This window comes from Elgaria multicarinata, chromosome 21, assembly GCF_023053635.1.
Source record: "Elgaria multicarinata webbii isolate HBS135686 ecotype San Diego chromosome 21, rElgMul1.1.pri, whole genome shotgun sequence".
Classification (NCBI taxonomy): domain Eukaryota; kingdom Metazoa; phylum Chordata; class Lepidosauria; order Squamata; family Anguidae; genus Elgaria; species Elgaria multicarinata.
This window is the reverse complement of record NC_086191.1, coordinates 8,745,977-8,765,511: the sequence shown is the minus strand read 5'-3', so window position 1 is coordinate 8,765,511 and position 19,535 is coordinate 8,745,977. Positions and strand designations below refer to the sequence as shown.

The 19,535-nt window shown below is 46.4% G+C and overlaps 2 protein-coding genes across 2 annotated transcripts in view; both read right to left on the bottom strand.

Moving 5' to 3' along the window:
* LOC134412125 (protein S100-A13-like) overlaps positions 1-19,535 on the bottom strand; it is a 344,998-nt gene that overhangs the window by 237,417 nt on the left and 88,046 nt on the right. The gene's annotated exons all lie outside the window — the stretch shown is intronic.
* On the bottom strand, positions 1,427-10,998 carry LOC134412350 (protein S100-A4-like). Its single transcript, XM_063146254.1, has 4 exons — positions 10,861-10,998; positions 8,399-8,543; positions 3,056-3,204; positions 1,427-1,745 (listed from the first exon to the last, which is right to left on the bottom strand). Exons 1-4 carry the CDS (start codon positions 10,996-10,998, stop codon positions 1,581-1,583), a joined length of 597 nt encoding a protein of 198 aa, XP_063002324.1. The 3' UTR covers positions 1,427-1,580.

The following is a 19,535-nucleotide window of genomic DNA, read 5'->3' as shown; positions in this document are numbered from 1 at the left end:
GCATGAAGAAGACCAGAATATGAAAGCTCTAAACACTTAAGAGAAAAAGAATGAAAAAGAAAAAAGAACGAAGCCACTCACTTGCCCCAAGGGAACAGAAACCAACAAAACCAATTGTATTTTATTTATTTTCTATGTATTTTTTTTAACCGTTCCCTCCTAGTCTTTCTCTTTCGCTCCTTCCTCAAACCCCTCCAGCTAGAAATTGCCAGTCAATTACAAGACATGTTTACTCGGAAGTAAGTCCTGCTGAGTTCAACAGCATTTACTCCCTAGGAAGGGTGTGCAGGTTTTAAAGGAGAAATGAGAGAAACCTGGAGTTTTGCTTTTAAGTACTCTGGAAACCAGATTGGCTGCCTTTGTGGGGTGGAACTGGGAGGAAGACAAAACCGAGAGAAGACAGAAAGCAGGGATTTTGCTGGGGGGGAAGTCGTGGAAAATTTGAGCAAGGTTTTCATGTGTGTGTTTTTTAAGGGAAATAACACGGAGATTTCTCTGTGGGTGTTTTGGTTAGCTTTTCATTTTAGCTTGGGAGGTGGTTTCAATGGAAGGGGGTCAGGGGGGTGTTTTAAAGGGTGGGGGGTACTTTTGCCAACACAAACACACCATCTGATTTGGAGCAGCTAGGCAGGGCTTTCGGGGCAGGGGGGGATGGAGTGGAAAGAGTGAAAAAGTGAGCTTTTTATTTGGAAATAGAGGATGCTGCAGCTGCAGGGAGAGAGAAACAGATGGGGCTGTGGCATAGTTCCATCGTAAAACCGTCCCTAAGCCAACATGAAAAGCTTTGGGGACAAAAGAACCCCTCTGCTACTTTGTGAAAATAAGGTTTTTGAGTTTGCCCCAATGGGTGAAAGGCTTTTTAAAAGTTCTGTATGTCTGAAAATCCATTTTAAAACTTAAATCAGGAAAGCAGTGGATTCCCTTGTAACTTGTTAAACAAATAAAAACATGGCGCATAGATATGAGATATGAACGGTCTTGAGATATGAACGGTCTTAAGATATGAACGGTTTACAGAGAAAAGTAAATGCAAAAGAGTAAGCCATGGCTTAGGGACTCATATTATGAGGGGCCTTCAAAAATGTTGGGAGGTAAACTAAGATGTACGATAACTACAGTGGAATCGCTTTGGCCTTAAATATATCAGAAAGCCAGGTGACTTACAGCAGAGTTGCCTTATATAGAGAAAGCGTGGCAATGCAGCATTTAGTATTGGAGGCAGTAAGTGCAAACTAGAGCCAGTTTAAGAGACGTTCAAATCAATTTATTAGTGCTTTTATACCCATCTTCAGAGAAGGCTAACACTGTAATACATTTTCCCCCTCCTTTTTTTATGGTATGTAGCCTCTGAATTTATTTATTTATTTATTGCATTTTTATACTGCCCAATAGCTGAAGCTCCCTGGGCGGTTCACAAAAAAATCTAGATATAGTTTAGGGCCTCAGCATGTCTTAATCTTGCCCTGCGAACACCCCGTTGTTCCAAGCACCTTTATTACTGTACAAATAGCCCAGCCCCACCCTGGCCGGTCTGCGTAGGCAGGTGTAACAGCCAAAGAGACCCCCCGGAAACGTCGGCTTCATCTCTTCCGGTTGTTCTCGTCGGAACACTCCTGGAAGAATTCGTTGCACAGGGAAGCGGTGAGAGCCAAGAAGACGGCGTACTCCTGGAAGTCCAGTTCCTCGTCCTTGTTGTCATCAAGTTTCTTCATCAAGTGCTCAAAGCCGCGTTCGTCGATCTTCCCCTAGGAGAAAGAAGAAGCAGACGGTTGATTGCGCAATGTCCGCCTATTTCCCCACGTGATACCGAGATGGCTTGTTTCCGTTGTAATCAAGGCCAAGATTTGGCAAAAAGCTAGGCTTGCGGAGAATGCTTTATTAAATTAAAAGCAGAGTGCAGAAAGGATGCGGAGAGAGGTTTGCTTGGAAAAGGTCCCCCCTCCACCCGGAACCTGCTCTTCTGAAGTTTGGTTCCGTCAATCCACGTTACAGATTTGGTACATAAATGACAACACAGAGCAGAGATGGCTGCTGGGAACCCTTCAAGTGTTGTTTACCATCACGGCCAATCTGATGCCGCTAGGAAGTCCACAAATAGAGCCTTGACATATAACAGCTCGCCCTGCCACCATTCCTCCACAGCAAAGTGTGTTCAGAGTGGCTCTAAACCGAGGGTCTGCTCCTGGTGGCTCCACATAGCTCCATCCTCCAACTGGAGTTCACCAGGAGAAGAGTCTTCGGCGTGGTGGCTCCCCTCCTGTGGAACTCCCTGCCTCTGGAGGTCAGGCAGGCGCCAACTTTGTACTCCTTTCGGCGCCTCCTGAAAACACCATTATTCCAGGACGCCTTTCCTTAATGTCCTGCCATGAGTCACTGTATTTTACGTGTTTTATTCTGTTTTTATTTTCATGTTATCTTGTACACCGCTCCGAAATTTTCAATGGGGAGTGGTCTATCTAGCCAATGTAACATGCTGATTAGAGTGTTGGATTGGGACTTGGAGATCTGGGTTCTAGTTCCCACTCCAGCATGAAGCTTCCTGGGTGACTTTGGGATGGTCACTGAGCTCAGGCTGGCAGCTCTGTTTTCAGTTGTGAAATTTGGAGAGCCGAAAATTCATCTCATATGAAACCGGGAAGAAGAATGCCCAAACAGAACTAGAAACAATCACACACTGGTTCTCTGTTCACCTCTACCTTGATTTCCTTCCCCTTCCCCTGTTTTCCGTTGTGTCAGATTTTAGATTGTAAGGCCCTTGGGGCAGGGACCTGTTCCCCTGGGCACGGTATGCACAACCTCCAGAGTCATGAGAGCTAGCCAACCTGATCAAGAAGGCTCCCAGATAGGATGAGCACTTAGACCCAGGGATGGGCAGACCTGGAGGCTGTTGGACTACAAGACCCATCAGCCCTAGACAGCAGAGTAAATGATGAGGGATGATGGGGGTTGTGACCTTCCAGATCTTTTGGCCTACACGTTGCTCAGCCCTGGCATAGAGCCTGAAGCTGAAGACGGCATTTATCTACTGGATCTCCCCTTTGAAATGAAATTTCACCCTGACAAAGGTGGGCATCTCATGGAGCAGCAACTCTCGCATCTCAGCCTTGTTGAGCTTCAACTTGTCCCCTTCCTTGGCGGAATATTTGTGGAAGGTTTCTATCATGACGTCCAGAGCTTCTTCAAGGGGAGCTTGCATCTCGGGGCCTGGGAAATGCAGACACAGCAAAGAGGGGAGCAGAATTAGGAATTGGCGTCCAAAGCATTTGTGGGGGGGGGTTACTTTGTCCCCACAGAATATTTTGGGGATTCTGTCCCCCCAAGTCAGGGACTTAACAAACAAATACAAATGTGAAAGCCTCTTTATTTATTTATTTAAAATATTTATTTCCTGCCCTATATCAAGAAGTTCTCAGGGCGGCGTACAGATAAAAGCATACAGTATAAAACAGTAAATATACACAGCTAAAAACAAATTAAACCATAAACCAAGTTAAAACAACACATAATTTAAATGCAGTAAAGCTATTAAAACAATATGCCAACTTAGTGAATTCAACCATTAAAAGCTTTGTTAAAAAGCCATGTTTTCACTTGGCGCTGAAATAAAATCAGTGTTGGTGCCCGTCGGGCCTCCAAGGGGAGGGCATTCCACAATCGGGGTGCCACTCCCCTGCCTTCGTAAGGTGGCGCCCTTTAGAGAGAGTGTAGCAAGTTTTTAATTTGAATTTCGGGAGATCGCTGGAAGGATTGATTAAAACTGACACCGTCTTTTTGGAACGGCATTCTTCTTTTTGGGAACCTGCTACAGGACGGCTGGGGGAGAAATTGGGTCAGTTCCCATTTCAATGCGAAGTCAACCTAATTTTGCACACATTTTTGTGGACAGCCCAGAAAGCTTTGGTGATACAGAAATGTAATAAGTATGTGAACAAAAACTCAGTTAGCCTTCAAAATGTTCACTGCTCCAATTGTGTGCACGAAGCGTGCAAATTAGGCAAAAGCCCAGGCGTTTGGAGGAATGTGGACCAAAACGTGTACGAATTTTCGTGTAAAGCTTTTGAAAAGAAATGATTCGTCTATTTCTACAGCGAGATAAGTAGCTGCGCTGACTGAGTTAAGTTCTTCCTTTCCTCCGTGTCGTGCTGATCCCGGATCCTCTGTAGCTACTTTTCTTTATAAATAAAATTAAAGATACACAAATGCAACTCCGTATTGTCTGATACGGCCGTAGTTGGAAAATGAGAAGGGAAGTGGAGTCCTGCTGAATCCAACCAAAGGGTTCTATATTCTGGGCATCCGGTCTGCTCCAGTGAGAAACAGGATGCTAGGTTTTGATCCAGCAGGGCCTTTCTTGTGTTCTTAAGGCTCTTTCGACACAAATGGGACTTCGCCATCTGAGTAAACACGCTTTTTTTTTTGCTTTTCCCTGCTTACAAACGGAAGCAGTTAAAACAGCATGAAATTTTTGGCCGTTCAACTGAGCTTTCCCTAACAGGGAGGTCTGTCAAAGTCCGGCTCCCATCACCCCAGGTTGTGGATGATGGGGATTGGAATCTGACCCATTGGGGGGGAAGGCACCAGATTGGCCGGGAGAGAGCTGATTTCACCCGATAATATTTGTTCTGGATGGAAGACGCTTTCCTGGACCTTGCTACCAGGAGATGCTAGGGAGTGGACCTGCATGTGATGCGGGTATCCTGCCTGTGAAGGAAGCGGGGGGAAAGCCCTCTTCTAGATTTGGACCAGAGTAGTTTTCCCTGAACACTCATTGTTTGGTGCTTTTATACTTCCGTCTCTCCTAAGACTTAGCAACTGGCACTCAGAGCTTCAAGCTAAAATAGCTGGTGGTTTTGGCCATGCCCCTTTTGCCTTTGGGCACGCCCACCACTGGCACGCGGCCCCCGAGAGCTGCTCCCCAATGGAATTTGGCCCCCGGGGCTGAAAGAATTTCGACAACCTTGTTCTCGATTCGGGTTAGGGGTCAGGAAAAGATCGCTCCGGCCCCGTGTGGCTTAATAGGCCTGTTACCTGATTTGTTTGTTGTTAAAGATGGGTTTAAGACTGCAAAAGAAAAGAAAACTGGCAACGGGGTGGGGTCAGGGTGAACAAGATCACTCACCTGGATCGGTGGAGGGGAACTCTCAGCAGAAGTCAGGGGTAGCGAGGCGAAGACAGCAAATCAAACTTCAGCGCTTCGATTTTGAGTCCACCCGGCTGCTGTCTGCTTCCGCAAACACCTGCCCTTCCTGCTCTGTGCCTCTGGGCTTTCTCTTCGCTCCCAACCGGTCCCGAGTTCGAGCCTCACCCAGATCTAATTTGTTTCCCGAGTGGAGAATCTCAGGCGGGGAAGGGAAGCCTCCCTTTTAATCCCTCCTCTTTTAGGGGAAACGCTGCGTGGCAGCGGTCGGCTCTCCCGTTGGTTCCTTCCTTGCGTTATACGGAATTGGGGATCTCAAAGAGGGACCTCGTTTCCCCCACCCGGTTCCCTGCTGCCGTGATGAAATAAACCAGAGCTGCCAAAATTCTCTCTTTGGAGGCGTCTAGGAAACTATCTGCATGTAAGGGCATGATCAGGTGGAGCTGAGTTTGCAGGCTCTCTATTGCAGCTTCCCCCAACTTAGGGCCATGCTGGCTGGGGATGCTGGGAATTGTAGTACCAGGTTGGAGAAGGAGCAGGTTCTCCTCCACCTGATAGCAGCGCTGCCAAGGTTTGGGGCCCGTTTGAGCACCTGCTATTTCTGAATCCCCTTAAGGGGAGAGGCCGGGAATTGAACCCAGAACCTGACGCTGAGCTCTGGGCCCGTCTTGTGGCCTGAAAACTGTTCCCCTCTCAAGTCCATGCTTTGTGTAACAATTCCATGATCCCCTCCTCTTCCATTCTTCAATTTACTTCTGTTTTACAAGCTGTACCTGCCAGGCTAGAGATGGGGTCGGGTTGCTGCTGGATTGTAGACTGGATTTTAAAAGAATAATGGCAGAACAGATACTGCTGTTCCTTAGCACAACCCAAGACCGGTTTGGTGGCAGTGGTGCCTAGTGGCAGTGAACTGAATTAAGTTCCCCCCCGTTCCGTCTGTGCTCTGTTATGAACTACAGCCATGAGGCCTTTCATATGATGCTCTGTTCCTCACCACCGGTTCTGCTTAACCAGCCTGATGAAGAGTTCTGTAGAACTTGAAAGCTTGCCTGCGATTTTGTACATTTTGGGCTAGCTCTTAACAAAGGGTTAAGAACCTGACAACAGCCCCGTTGGCTAGTGTCTGTTTAGCTGAGCATTCACACAACCAGCTGCCTGCAAGCAGGACATAAGTGCAACAGCACCTTCCTGCCCATGTTCCCCAGCATCGATTTCCGTATTACATCTATTCAGAGTAAAAATATGAATTAAGGAGACCATAATCAAACACATACCAGTCAAATAGCCTCTAACAGCTCAGGATTCAGTACGCCCTTGTTTATTACTGTGTCATTGCAATACGTAATAAAGCCACTCCATTTTTCTGTAATGGAGAGGCAGTGTCGCATAGTGGTTAGAGTATTGGACTGGGCCTCAGGAGACCTGGGTTCTAGTCCCCAGTTGGCCATGAAGCTCACTGGGTGACTTTGGGCAAGTCACTGCCTAACCTACCTTACAGGGTTGTTGTGAGGATAAACTGGATAGGAAGAGGAGGGTCATGTATGCTGTTTGGAGGGTGGGAAGTGGGATATAAATGATGATAATGATTATAATAATAACAGCAGCAACAGCAGCAGGAGAATGGTTTACTGCCCTTATCTGACTCTTAATTTCATTTTACTGAATTTCATCACAGAAGCCACACAGCAATCAGCATTTTTGGGAGAGTTTAACTCTCTTTCACCTTTCGTTTATAGCCGTACTGGCAGCTGCCAGTAAATTAGTCTTTTCCACATTGCCCGTTGGGAAAATATCCTTAATAGATCCAAGTAAGATTACCAATGGGGTTGCTCTAAACGTGACTAAGTCTGAATCTAATCCCGCGAGATTGCTGTGCTTCCTAATTGGCTATGCTTTGAGGGCACAACCCGTAAGTCACCCAGTCACCTCACTCCCTTCCTTTGGGTGAGTACTAACCACCTTTCTCTGACACCAGCAAGTCTGGGCCTAACTGGAGACGTGGCCCCGCGTCTTCGAGTTGAAACCTGCCTGCCAGGTGTCCGGAAGAGACACAGCCCCGTCTTTGAAATTCTCTCTGATGCCTGCGCGTCTTTCGTTTTTAATCTCAGTTCGTTTTCTGTGATGTGGCTTGTCGTATCTCCTGCACGCTGAAATTGGACCCTCATTTAATTACAGACATCGTGGCTTGATGTCTAGGTGTTGATCTCCACGCTGGATTCCTCCAACGTCCCTATTATTACTAGCCAGCAAACAGGGCCTTCTAGAATCATAGCTGATCCAGGGATGTAGGTTGGCAATTTTAAACTGGAGAATGGCCTTAATGGGGTGGGTCCCCTCTTACATGGCCCTGTGCGTTAACTTCCCTTATTTCAAATTGTGGTAAGCCAATTTTGGGGGCCTTCTGCTCCTTCTGTGGAATGGGGCCCTGTCCCTCTGCCCTAAAGTCCTACCCTGTTGGTGGCACTGAATGGGTCGATCATAAACTCCGTCCTGCATTTGAGCTGGTATCACATAGCGACTAAGATGTTGAGCTGCGAGTTCAGGAACGCCTGCATTTAAAACCCCCACCATGAACTTACGCTGAGCCACTTAATCAATGTGGTTCTTCTCTCCTCCTCTGCTCTACTTTGCCTGCAATGTGGGGAAAATATATTTGGCTCGCCTACTTTGCAGGGTCATTGCAAAGTGGGCGAGTTCAGCCTGCAAATCTAAATGTTATATTTGGTGACGATGAGCAATCGTCCACAGATGGATCCAGGAGCTGGCCCTGAATTTACACAACCAAGAATCCCGAAGAAACTTTAAATGGGCAAAGTTTCTAGTCCTCTGCGTTTTTAGAGGGGAACGTGTGTGTGAATGAGAGAAGAAAGAGGTGGATATGGCAGCAATCTCTGCAGAGAACAGGATCCTGAATGGAATGGCTGTGTCGAAATCTGCTCACTTATGTGTCCCAGCTTTTCCTTCCCTGTGACGCATAAAAGCAGAACTCCGCCACAGCCTCTATCGCTGTCCACAACCCTGTCACCTGATTTGCGCAGTGTCGAGAGCCAGAATTGCTTGGCCTTGCTCAATTCTCGCTGCTGCAGTCTCTATTAAAATGTATTTTTAGCCACCATACAGTTTTCTCTAAATTATGGATCCAAGAAGTGAAAACAGGGAGGCTAGTGGGTTAATAAAAAGATTGTTTTATTTTGAATTTAAATTGGAACACTCAGCTCTACCAGGGTTCCTCCATCAGGGCTTATTTCCTGGGGAGTGGAAGTTTGGGGCAACTCCGAAAGAACTCGTCAAATCCCATTGAGACACACGCCAGGAAGCAAGAGAACTCCTGGAAATCCACTTCGTTGTCCTTGTTGTGGTCCAGGTCATTCATGATCTTCTGGAATTCGGCCCCATCCATTCGTTTCTGGGCATGTCAGAAAGGGAAAAACACAGTTAACTTTAAGAAATTGAAGCCTGAGCACACTTGTTTTTCCTCTGCCCTCCTCACCGCCTTATCCTTTTGTATTTTTAGATTTGTAAGCCTGCAGATAGGGATTGATTATGAGGTGATATGATAGCCATCTTCAAATATCTGAATGGCTATCATATAAATGATGGAACCATTTGTTTTCTGATGCTCCAGAATGTAGACTGAAAACCAATGGACTTAAATATCAACAAAGGGTATTTTAACTAAACATTAAGAGGAATTTCCTGGTGGTAGGAGTCATTCCACAACAGAATAAACTGTCTCAGAAGCTGGCACATTCTCTTTTAGAAGTTTTCATTTTCCACAACAGCATGGGGGTGGAGTAGATGACCTCTGATACACCTAGGTTTTTATTGATCTTATTTAAGACACTCTGAGAGCCTTTTTGGCTGAAGGGTGGAATAAAAATACATTAAATAGATAAAATCCACTCATTCAGGTGCAGCAATGGTTGTATAGAAATGGCCTGCAGTTAAGTATCTTTGAACTTCTCTTGAATATATTCCTGTCTATCCACTCATTTGTTAATAGCTACGCCACTTTTTTCCTCTTTCCAAGGCCAACGTTTCCGGAAAATCTCATTTTTCTCCCTTCTCCTGCCCCCTTTCCCTTTCAGCCAAACTTGACCCTTCTCTGTTTCACAGATTGTCAGGGTATCTTTCGGTCCCTCGCTCGTTCATTGATGGAATTGGTGGTGTGTGTGTTTTGGAATTTGCACAAATTCCACACTTGCAAACACATGCAACCCCCTCAATGTGCAAAACCAAACCCCAAATGTGCAGATAATCCCCAAATGCAAATTTTCATGCTTACGCCTCTGAAGAAAATTTTCATTTTTGGCTGGGTTGTTTTTTAAAAAAAATTATGTATTTTTAATGTCTAAATTTGTGTAAAATTCTCAAAAGTTTTTAAAAAAACGGACTGCAAGTTCATGGAATTTGTGTGACTCGGGATAAGCTGGTTGGCTGCAAAATCCCCGTTCAAATTTGTAGAAATCCGAACTCATTTGATTCCGCTGCAGCTAGGATGGAACATTGTTCCCAGTGATGGCATGTCACCTGTGACGTGCTCCCCGCCAGTAAGACCTACCTTGTACCCAGATTACAATCACAGATCTGGAAGCGATCATGAGGACCATTTAGTACAACCCTTGCCCAAAGCAGGCTTTGCTATGGAGGATGCAAATTAAACTCTTTAAACATTTCCAGCAAAAGAATGCTCATCAGAACGCCCCACTGTCAAACACAATTTACTGTTAGGGAGTTTCTCCTAATGTTAAGCTGCAACCTGTTATTATGTTTACCCTGCCAGGTAAAGGAGATTTTGCCTTCTCCACATCTTTCAAAGAAACATTTTGTTCTAGCTTTGCATTGGTATTTGAGTCTATTGTCTTCTGTTTTTATTGATTATTTTATCGCTTTTGTTTTATGTGTGTTTGAATTGCATGTGTTATTTTAGTGCAATGTGCTGTGAAAAATCAAATATTTGAAGGAAAGGATATGTTGCTATAGATCAATAATGTTCTCTGAATTTTGTATCGAGGGAAAGAAAGAAAGTTGCCGTTTGTGAAACAAGGCAAAATTTCCTGACAGTTGGAGCAGTACGACAATGGAACCCATGTCCTAGGGAGGTTGTGGCCTCTCCCACACTAGAGACATTCAAGAGGCAGCTGGGCAGCCATCTGTCAGGGATGCTTTAAGGTAGATTCCTGCAATGAGCAGTGGGTTGGACTCGATGGCCTTACAGGCCTCTTCCAACTCTACTCTTCTATGAACAGGAAAAACTTCTTGACGGTTAGAACAGTATGGAAAAACATCTGGAAAAACTTCCTGGCTGTTAGACCAGTACGACAATGGAACCCATGACCTAGGGCAGTTGTGGCCTCTCCCACACTAGAGGCCTTCAAGAGGTAGCTGGACAACCACCTGTCAGGGATGCTTGAAGGTGGATTCCTGCATTGAGCAGGGGGTTGGACTCGATGGCCTTGTAGGCCCCTTCCAACTCTACTGTTCTATGATTCACTATCAGCTATTTAAGCCCCTTTAAAAATTAGCATTTTCAAACATCCACGGCAAGTGTGACAAAGCACTCTCAGGATATTAAGCGAACGGGTGACATCGGTATCCTACAGGATTTGATCGTGTCCTTTGGCGTGAAATGTGCATCTTGCACTTTTCAGAAAGCGGCCACAGATGAATAAAGCTTCATGTTTGGGGTTTTCCGCCCAGCCCCAGATGCCCGACGAACTCACGCTGTTGAACGCGGGAAGTTCGTTCATCAGAAGCTCTTTCAGCTCCGATTTGTTGAGCTTGAACTTGTCTCCCTCCTTGGCGGAATACTTGTGGAAGGTGGCGACAATGGTGGTCAGGGCTTTCTCCAGGGCAGTCATTGTGAAGGAACCGGCCTGAAATGCAGAGGGAAGGCTGTCAGGATTACGTCCCACCTATCCAGGGGAGAAGGGGATTGACCAAGCAGGGAAATAGCAAGTCAAAGGGGAAGAGAATGAGCAAGGCTGAGAGAGGGGAGAAACAGCAAGGCAAAGGGCAGAGAAGCAGCAAGGCTAGATGCTAGAAAGGGAGAGAAAAAAGTCTGTCTCAACGTTTTCCAAGGATTTCCTTAAAAGGATATTTTTGAAGGGGTCAAGGAGGGGAGAGTTTCATGGGCACACGCAGATGCTATGGCACCCATGGGCACCCCGTTAGGCACCCCTGGACTCCGTAAAACAAGTTAGGCTCAGCTGCACGCTACGCATTTCACGTAGGGTGTCGTTTTAGCCCTTGGCTTCACCGCGGTGCACAATCGGCAAACGACATTCTCGCCCAGCCAAGAATCTGGCCGCTTTGAGGAGAGGAAAATCTGGCAGGGCTTGCACATCCCTGGCGTTACTTCCAGGCGAGCAAGAAGACCTAGAGCGCCAGGACCAGAATATCTGTTCCTGAGGTTTCCCCCGCAAAAAAAAAGGTATTATTATTAAAGGGGAGGTAAGGAAGGGACTTACCCCAAAAAAGAGAGGTTGCGTGAATTCCGGAAGTGATGGTGAAGATGTCTAAGTTGTTGTCGGAGCGTGGCCGGCAGTGGCTCTTATATCGTGTCCAAGTCCAACCTCCTGAGATACTACCTACCTGGATGGTTTCCTGTCAGCCAATCGCAAGGGACTTCTTTTGTGGAGCGTTCTCTTCGTCAACATCTCATTGGCTCGTGCGGTTCTCCAGAACTGGGCAAACGGGAGTGCCTGACCCAAAGCTCACCTGATTTCAATCCGCACCTCATTTTTGCCCAACGAGGTGCATAAAACTGTCCACCTCCTCACACGGGCCACTGAGCTCGCGTTCTGACAGGGAACGGGCTTCTGGTCTCGTTGGAATTTACCACCCCGAGATGCGATCTGACATCTAAGCAGAGATGGTACATGGAGCGTGGGACCTGGGCGTTTCTTACCTCATTCAACCCCTTCTAAATGGGGGGCTGGGAGTGTGTTTAACAGTTCCTAATCCTCCCGTTGCCTCTTCCTTTCTGAGGGAAATGATAGGGGTGTACAAAATCACACCTGGTGTGAAGAAAGTGGAGAAGGAGACATATTTCTCCCTGTCTTATCATCCTAGAACCCAGTGGGGGTCATCCCTTGAAGCCGATTGGTGGGGGATTCGGGACAGAAACAACGAAGGACTTCTTCACATGGCGCATAATGAAACTCTGGAACTCACTTCCTCAAGTTTTAGTGATGACCGCCAACTTGGCCAGCTTTAATAGGGGGTTAGAACAATTTCTGGAGGAGAAGGCTATCAATGGCTACAAAAAGACAACAACAACAACAACAACAATAATAATTTATTTCTTACCCGCCTCTCCCTTTGGATCGAGACGGGGAACAACATTAGTACAAACATACAGTGTGAATCAGATATGGCTGATATGATACCTAAAATGATCAAGGTGCCTGTTGCATCTTCCCTCTGAGGGAAGGTTACAACAGCTGGGATTGTTTAGCTTGGAAAAAAAGGATCATAGAATCATAGAACAGCAGAGTTGGAAGGGGCCTATAAGGCCATCGAGTCCAACCCCCTGCTCAATGCAGGGATCCACCCTAAAGCATCCCTGAAAGATGCTTGTCCAGCTGCCTCTTGAATGCCTCTAACGTGGGAGAGCCCACAACCTCCCTAGGTCACTGGTTCCATTGTCATACTGCTCTAACAGGAAGTTTTTCCTGATGTCCAGGTGGAATCTGGCTTCCTTTAACTTGAGCCCGTTATTCCGGGTCCTGCACTCTGGGAGGATGGAGAAGAGATCCTGGCCCTCCTCTGTGTGACAGCCTTTTAAGTATTTGAAGAGTGCTCTCATGTCTCCCCTCAATCTTCTCTTCTCCAGGCGAAACATGCCCAGTTCTTTCAGTCTCTCTTCATAGGGCTTTGTTTCCAGACCCCTGATCATCCTGGTTGCCCTCCTCTGAACACGCTCCAGCTTGTCTGCGTCCTTCTTGAATTGTGGAGCCCAGAACTGGACGCAATACTCTAGATGAGACCTAACCAGGGCCGAATAGAGAGGAACCAGCACCTCCCATGATTTGGAAGCTCTGCTTCTATTAATGCAGCCCAAAACAGCATTGGCCTTTCTTGCAGCCATATCACACTGTTGGCTCATATCATGCTGAGGGGACACATGACAGAGGTGTACAAAATGATGCCTGGTGTGGAGAAAGTGGACAGGGAGACATTTTTCTCCCTCTCTCACAATACTAGAACTCAGATTGGGGTCACCCCATGCTGCTGGTTGATAAGAGATTCGGGACAGATTAAAGGAAGGACTTCTTCACTCAGCACATTGTCAAACTATAGAATTCACTACCACAAGATGTAGTGCAAAAGTAATGCAAATTGGTGTCCCCCGCCCTTTTTTTTTTGGAAACAAAGGCCCAAAGTTCTTTTTTAAAATGCATTTTCAGACATCCGGCGGGAGCTTTCTTAATCCTTTTATATCAATTCCGAATCGTCCCGAGGGAGTGGGCCTGTCATAAAGGCAAAACAAGGGAAGAATACAGGGATGAACCTTGAGGGAGGGAAAATGTTTGCCAAGTGAATTTGGCTCGGGGGAGGTGGGGAGGAAGAGCACAGCGGAGGCAGGAAACAGGGGCAGACACCTTCTTAAATCCCCTTTAGACCCCTTTCCTCGTAATCAAAAGTTACCTGCTGCACCTGGAGCCATAAAAAAAGGGCGTCTTTGTAGGGAGGATTCATTCCACACATGCACCCGCCTTTCCCACCTGGTCTTTTGTTTCTCAAGTTCCCTTTTCAGTGCTAAACCCGGTTGATGTTGGCCCTGGGCCACCGGTTGTTCAGCCGGGGAGTCTCACGCAGTTCCCGGAAAGGAAGATGCGGTTTTCAGAGATCACTGGCCAACTTTTGGGCTGGGATGAATTCATTGATGATTATGCAACTGACCGGTGTGTGTGTGTGTGTGTGTGTGTGTTTAAATGAATCAAATGATTTTAGGAGCAGAGGACGGCCACTGGAAATCCATAACCCAAATCCGATGGCAAGACCTCTGTCTCCATGAAATCCCAAACCAGGCCCCTTCTGAGAATTGGAATGGAGCCTGTCTCTCTGAGATGGAGTCTTTCTCCTCGCCCTTGCAAACGGCAGGGCCTTGCACGTTATTTCACTGCTTGGTCAACCTCCCACAGACTCCAAAAGCGATTTAGTACCGGGGGGGTTTGCGATCACCCCACCACCACCAGGGCCAGAATGCTCAAGGCCATCTTGAGATGGAAAACGAAATCAGGGAGGCCTCCAAATGAGGAAGTGTTGTAGCAATGGGTGACGTCATTTACCCTCGCGTTGACTGGAGAAATGCACGCCCCAACCAGCTCATGAAAATGAACTGGAACAAAGTTTCTCACATCTGCGCCAGCCAGATTCAGTAGGTACAGCTGTTCCTATTATGGAGAGGACTGTGCCTGCTTGCCATCTAGGCGTTAGGGAAGAAGAGCCCATTCGAAAGTAGAGGCGGCAACCCTAAATCCGTACTAACATGATGGATTACACCAAGATTCAAACCCGACTCTGAAGAGCAAACTACCCAAAGCCCTCTGGACCTGGATTGATGGACCTGTCTGTTTTGGTTTCTCCCACATTCAGTTTAAAAATAAAAATCTCAAGTTCTTTTTGACCCCGAATCTTGAGAACTTTGCAAATTCGGGTAAATCCGGGTAAAAGTTGGTAAAAACTTTACCTGGGTAAAAATTCGGGTAAAAGCTGGCCAAAACCGAACTGAAATGCAATTTCTCACCCACCCCACATCTTGGGTTACAGTATCCCCAATCCTGTTTGAAATAATGTGTGTTCTTTGGGTTACTTGATTGTTTTTATTATTGTACATCCTCTTGAGGGGAGATATATAAATTGAATAAATGACTAAATCTAAATAATTTGAGCGAAAGAGAGATGCCCAGATGAAGTCCAGCCATTCATGCCTCCGGTCTCCTGCAACGGTTGTGTGCGCTACCCAATAACAAGATGGCCGCCTTTGTCCTAACAAATTCTTCCTCCAACTCTCCCTACTTTCCACCTTCCAAGTAGGATACCAACTTGATCTCACTTGCATCCCTTTAATCTCTGGCTCTGGAAAGTCCAGATAATTCTGTTTGCTGAAACTTCAAGCCCTGATTTTATGTTGGAACTAGAAAGATTTCTCTAGAGCTGGATTCCTGAAGCGTGACAAGGGAGGGCTTTAGGATGGCAGTTTCCATACCTTTTTGCCTTGGCAGCCAGAACTGTTTGTTTGTGCGTGTGGGGTGTGTGTGTGTGTCATGTGAGGGAGATATTTGCTCTCATTGTTTCCTCCTGTTTACATTTGAGGGGGGGGAATAGTATGGGTCTGTTTGATAAGGAGGCGTGACAGCCTGATGAATCACCCAGCTCCAACAATCACGATGGATCTCCCAATGGGGAGGTGGAGGCAGTTGAAGTCTTCCAAAAGATAGACGGGATGCGGAAAACCATTGCAGGAGGGGAGTAGCCCTGCTTTCCCCCAGCCTTTTGGAGGTCCTGGGCAAGTTGCCCTTACTAAGCCTCTTCCCTGAGCAGCCCCCTCCCTCTTCTCACCACTATCACCGCTGCTCTTTTACTTGCTCTCTCCCCCTGGGTCCAATCCGTAGAGTTGCTTGTTCTGTCATGAGGTGAAGAGCAAGGGAAAGGAAGGCACAGCAGCTACTAAGGTTCAGGGGTCGGCTGTGGGCCCACTCCTAGGACAGGGACATTAGCATGTGCCCAGTGATACTGACCCTGGGGTATAGGTTAAGCGAGACCCATTTGAACGTATGCTTTAGGACAGAGCTGTTGAACCTGAAAGCCGAATTCAATGCCACCCGCCAAGAAAAGACCCTATCCTCTTCCCAATCTTTTTGGTTTCAATTTGAATCCTGGCTGCGTTACGCGGATCTTCTGTTTTTGCAGCTTTTAGCTTATTTTCTGCATTTCCTTTTTTGAATGTGTTTTATTTGGAGCAACAGGCAGTATAGAATAAACCAAATGAATACTACTTTAAAAAAGCATCTACCACAAATGTTCTTAAAATCTACTTCTCCGTTGCTTTCTCCTCCTCCTCCTCCTCCTCCTTTTTGCAGGCCTCTGTACCCTTCTTGCAACCTGAAATGGATTCTTCTCCAGTCCCAAGGCTCCTGCAAAAGACCGATCTTCGTCTTTTGCAGGGAGGGTTACGAGCTCTCTCAATTATTCAAGATCACGATGCAAATCGAAAGGCGCACGGAAGCAAACCCTTAGTCAGGGATGCAAATTGGCTGTCCCCTGCGGAATCTCGTCTCCATCCCTCACCCGCAATGTACACACCTTAAGTCTCCGGGTGTTTCAAAAAACTGGTATGACCGGTCGGCTGGATCCAATTCTTTGGGAGAGTTTGCGTTCAACCGCTTCCCCCCCAATTAATCACCACACCCCTTGACAGCTGCTTCTGCCTTCACTTTCTATGTCTGAACCAGCCAACATTCATGCTCCCTTTGCCATCCTGTACTCACCTGCCTCATCCTTGCTCCCAAACTGCAAGCCGCATAAAGATTTATTGATTGATTGATTGCACTTATATACCTCTCCCATAGCCAGGGCTCTCTGGGCGGTTTACAGAAATTCTAAAATTAAGATAAAAACGAGTATACAAAATTTAAAATTCTAAAACACAGAACATACACACATAAAGCATTAAAAACCGTTTAAAAAAAACTAAACATGTGGGTGATTAAGATGTGCTGCCATATGCCTGGGCAAAGAGGAAAGTCTTAACCTGGAGCTGGAAAGATAGCAGTGTTGGTGCCAGGCGAGCCTCGTCAGGGAGATCATTCCATAGTCTGGGGGCCACCACTGAAAAGGCCCTGTCCCTCGTTGCCACACTTCGAGCCTCTCTCGGAGTAGGCACCCGGAGGAGGACCTTAGATGTTGAACGTAGTGACCGGGTATATTCACGTCGGGAGAGGCGTTCCGTCAGGTATTGTGGTCCCAAAGAAGCAGACTGGTACATAATATCGGGCAGTTCATTTATGTATTTCGGCAGATCTTTGCAACGGCAAGCCTGAAAGCAGCTTTGCGACGGAATGAAAACGAGCGAAACCAATTCAAGTTGCAGCCCCAACTGGGGCGGGTGAATCTGGCGCTCTGGCTTTCTCCTCTGCCTGTGTGTCAAAACGGTGTGCCTCCTGAATGTTTTTGCTGTGTTTTGCTTAATACGGGGCAGCATTAAGTGAAGCGCTTTGTATTACATGGTGAATTATATATCAAGGTGTTCCATCGCCCGCCCGCCCAAATTTTATAATATGTTGCCGTCTTCTTTGACCAGGGATTATTTTTCATTGTTGATTCCTGATAAATGGATCCTCCTTGTTTCGATGCAGTCTACCTCTCAAATGCCAGATTACAGGGGGAAAGGATAGGGGAGGGACAGCTCCTTCATGCCGTGTTTACAGGGTTCCTGGAAGCATCTGTCTGATACAAATGGATTTTTGGCCCGATCTTGTATCATGCCGTCCGTCCTGTCGCTTCTAGTTTGGGTAAAAGGGCGGATGTGTCTATTTGTGCATGCAAAATGCGGATTTGAATGCATCAGTGGCTTTTGAGGATTCAACTAAGTGGTTGTTGCAGAGCAATTAACTCAGAGACTGAAATTGTAATCTATGTGCGTGACCAAATGCATGACTCCATGTTCAGAACGAGAGTATGTCTTAATACCTGCATGCTAGACGAGTTGAACCTTTGTCCTGATTCTTGCGTGTGTGTTTGTAAAGTTAATCAGGTCTTGTGGGCCTCTGAGCATGTGCAAAGTGCATATGTTTATAAGGGGAGACATGACAGAGACTAAGGGGAGCATGATAGAGGTGTACAAAATTAGGCCTGGGGTGAAGAATGTGGAGAGGGAGACATTTTTCTCCTTCTCTCAAAATACTAGAACCCAAAGGGGTCGTCCCATGAAGCTGATGGGTGGGAGATCCAGGACAAATAAAAGGAAGGACTTCTTCACACAGCGCAGAGTTAAATTATGGAACTCACTGCCACAGGATGTGGTGACGGCCACCAATCTGGATGGCTTCAAAAGGGGGATTGAATAAATTCCTGGAGGCGAAGGCTATATCCATGGCTCCAAGCCCTGATGGTGGTGTGCTATCTCCAGTATTCGAGGCAATAAGCCTGTGGGCACCAGTTGCTGGGGAACATGGGCGGGAGGGTGCTGTTGCACCATGTCCTGCTTGTTCTGGCTGGTTGGCCACGGTGTGAACAGAGTGCTGGACTAGATGGACCTTTGGTCTGATCCAGCATTAGGGCTCTTCTTATGTTCTTATATTTATCTATTTATTTATTTATTTATTTGCTATTTCATTTCATTTCGCTCCTCAGCCAAAAAGTCTCCTGGACTGACTCATTTAAACTACACGTGCCCTGCACACAGGCGTATGATCTAATGCCTTTTCAAACTTTTGTGGTTTTTTTTTTAAAAAAATGGAGCTAACCTGTTGCCTTTGGGAATTTATCTTTCCCCTCTGAGGGGAAGCAGCTTTTTAAAGGGATTGGTCTAAGGACGGGGTGCCTGTCAGGCCGTGTCAAGCGCCTCGCTCTGAAAGATACCGTTTTCCAGCAAAAGGTGCGGAAATCTAACTGAATACGCCAAAGAAATTGCACTTTCTTTTGGCTTTCCGGTGTGACTTCCTGTTTTTTGCAGCAGCCGGCCAAAAAGATGCCAGGCTTACCAGCTGGCTTACCACATATGCTCCAAGTGTGTCAGTTTCCAGTCTCTGCACCAACTCGCTTCCGCTCTGAACGCCACAGGGCCGCTGGTTTTAAAATCCTTCCTGCTTTGGTTTTTAATATGCTGGTCGTGTCAGTTTCGGAAGTAAAGGCTGGCAAGTGTGACATTTTATTTTATTATTATTATTATTATTATTATTATTATTATTATTATTATTATTATTATGACATTCGTATCCCGCCCTATATGTCAAGGATCTCAGGGCGCCGTACAGATAAAATCATACATGTAAAACAATAAATATACACAGCTAAAAACAAATTAAACCACTAATAAGCTTAAACCAGTACAGAATTTAAAAACATTAAAAGCAATTAAAACAGTTAAAGCTGTGTACAGGCTGGGTGAATTTAGCCATCCAAGGCTTTGTTAAAAAGCCATGTCTTAACTTTGCACCGAAACGAAACCAGCGCCAGTCGGGCCTCCAAGGGGAGGGCATTCCAGAGCCGGGGGGCCACAACAGAGAAGGCCCTCTCCCTTTTTCGAATGGTTTGGTTTATTTACAAGATTTGGCTGCCCACCGTGGCAGACTGGACCCGGAAAAAGGTGGGTTTGATCCAGTTGAGCACTTACTTATGTCAGAAATGCCACTTCTTGTTTGTTTGGGCTGGGTTCGTGGGCAGGTCG

Bases quoted from the DNA above. Each gene is read 5' to 3' on its own strand.
- LOC134412350 (XM_063146254.1), bottom strand. From the start codon at position 10,998: ATGACTGCCCTGGAGAAAGCCCTGACCACCATTGTCGCCACCTTCCAC. The intron at 8,544-10,860 runs GTGAGTTCGTCG...TGACATGCCCAG, and splicing joins AACTTCCCGCGTTCAACAGC to AAACGAATGGATGGGGCCGA. The intron at 3,205-8,398 runs TTCCACTCCCCA...TGCATTTCCCAG, and splicing joins CTTTCGGAGTTGCCCCAAAC to GCCCCGAGATGCAAGCTCCC.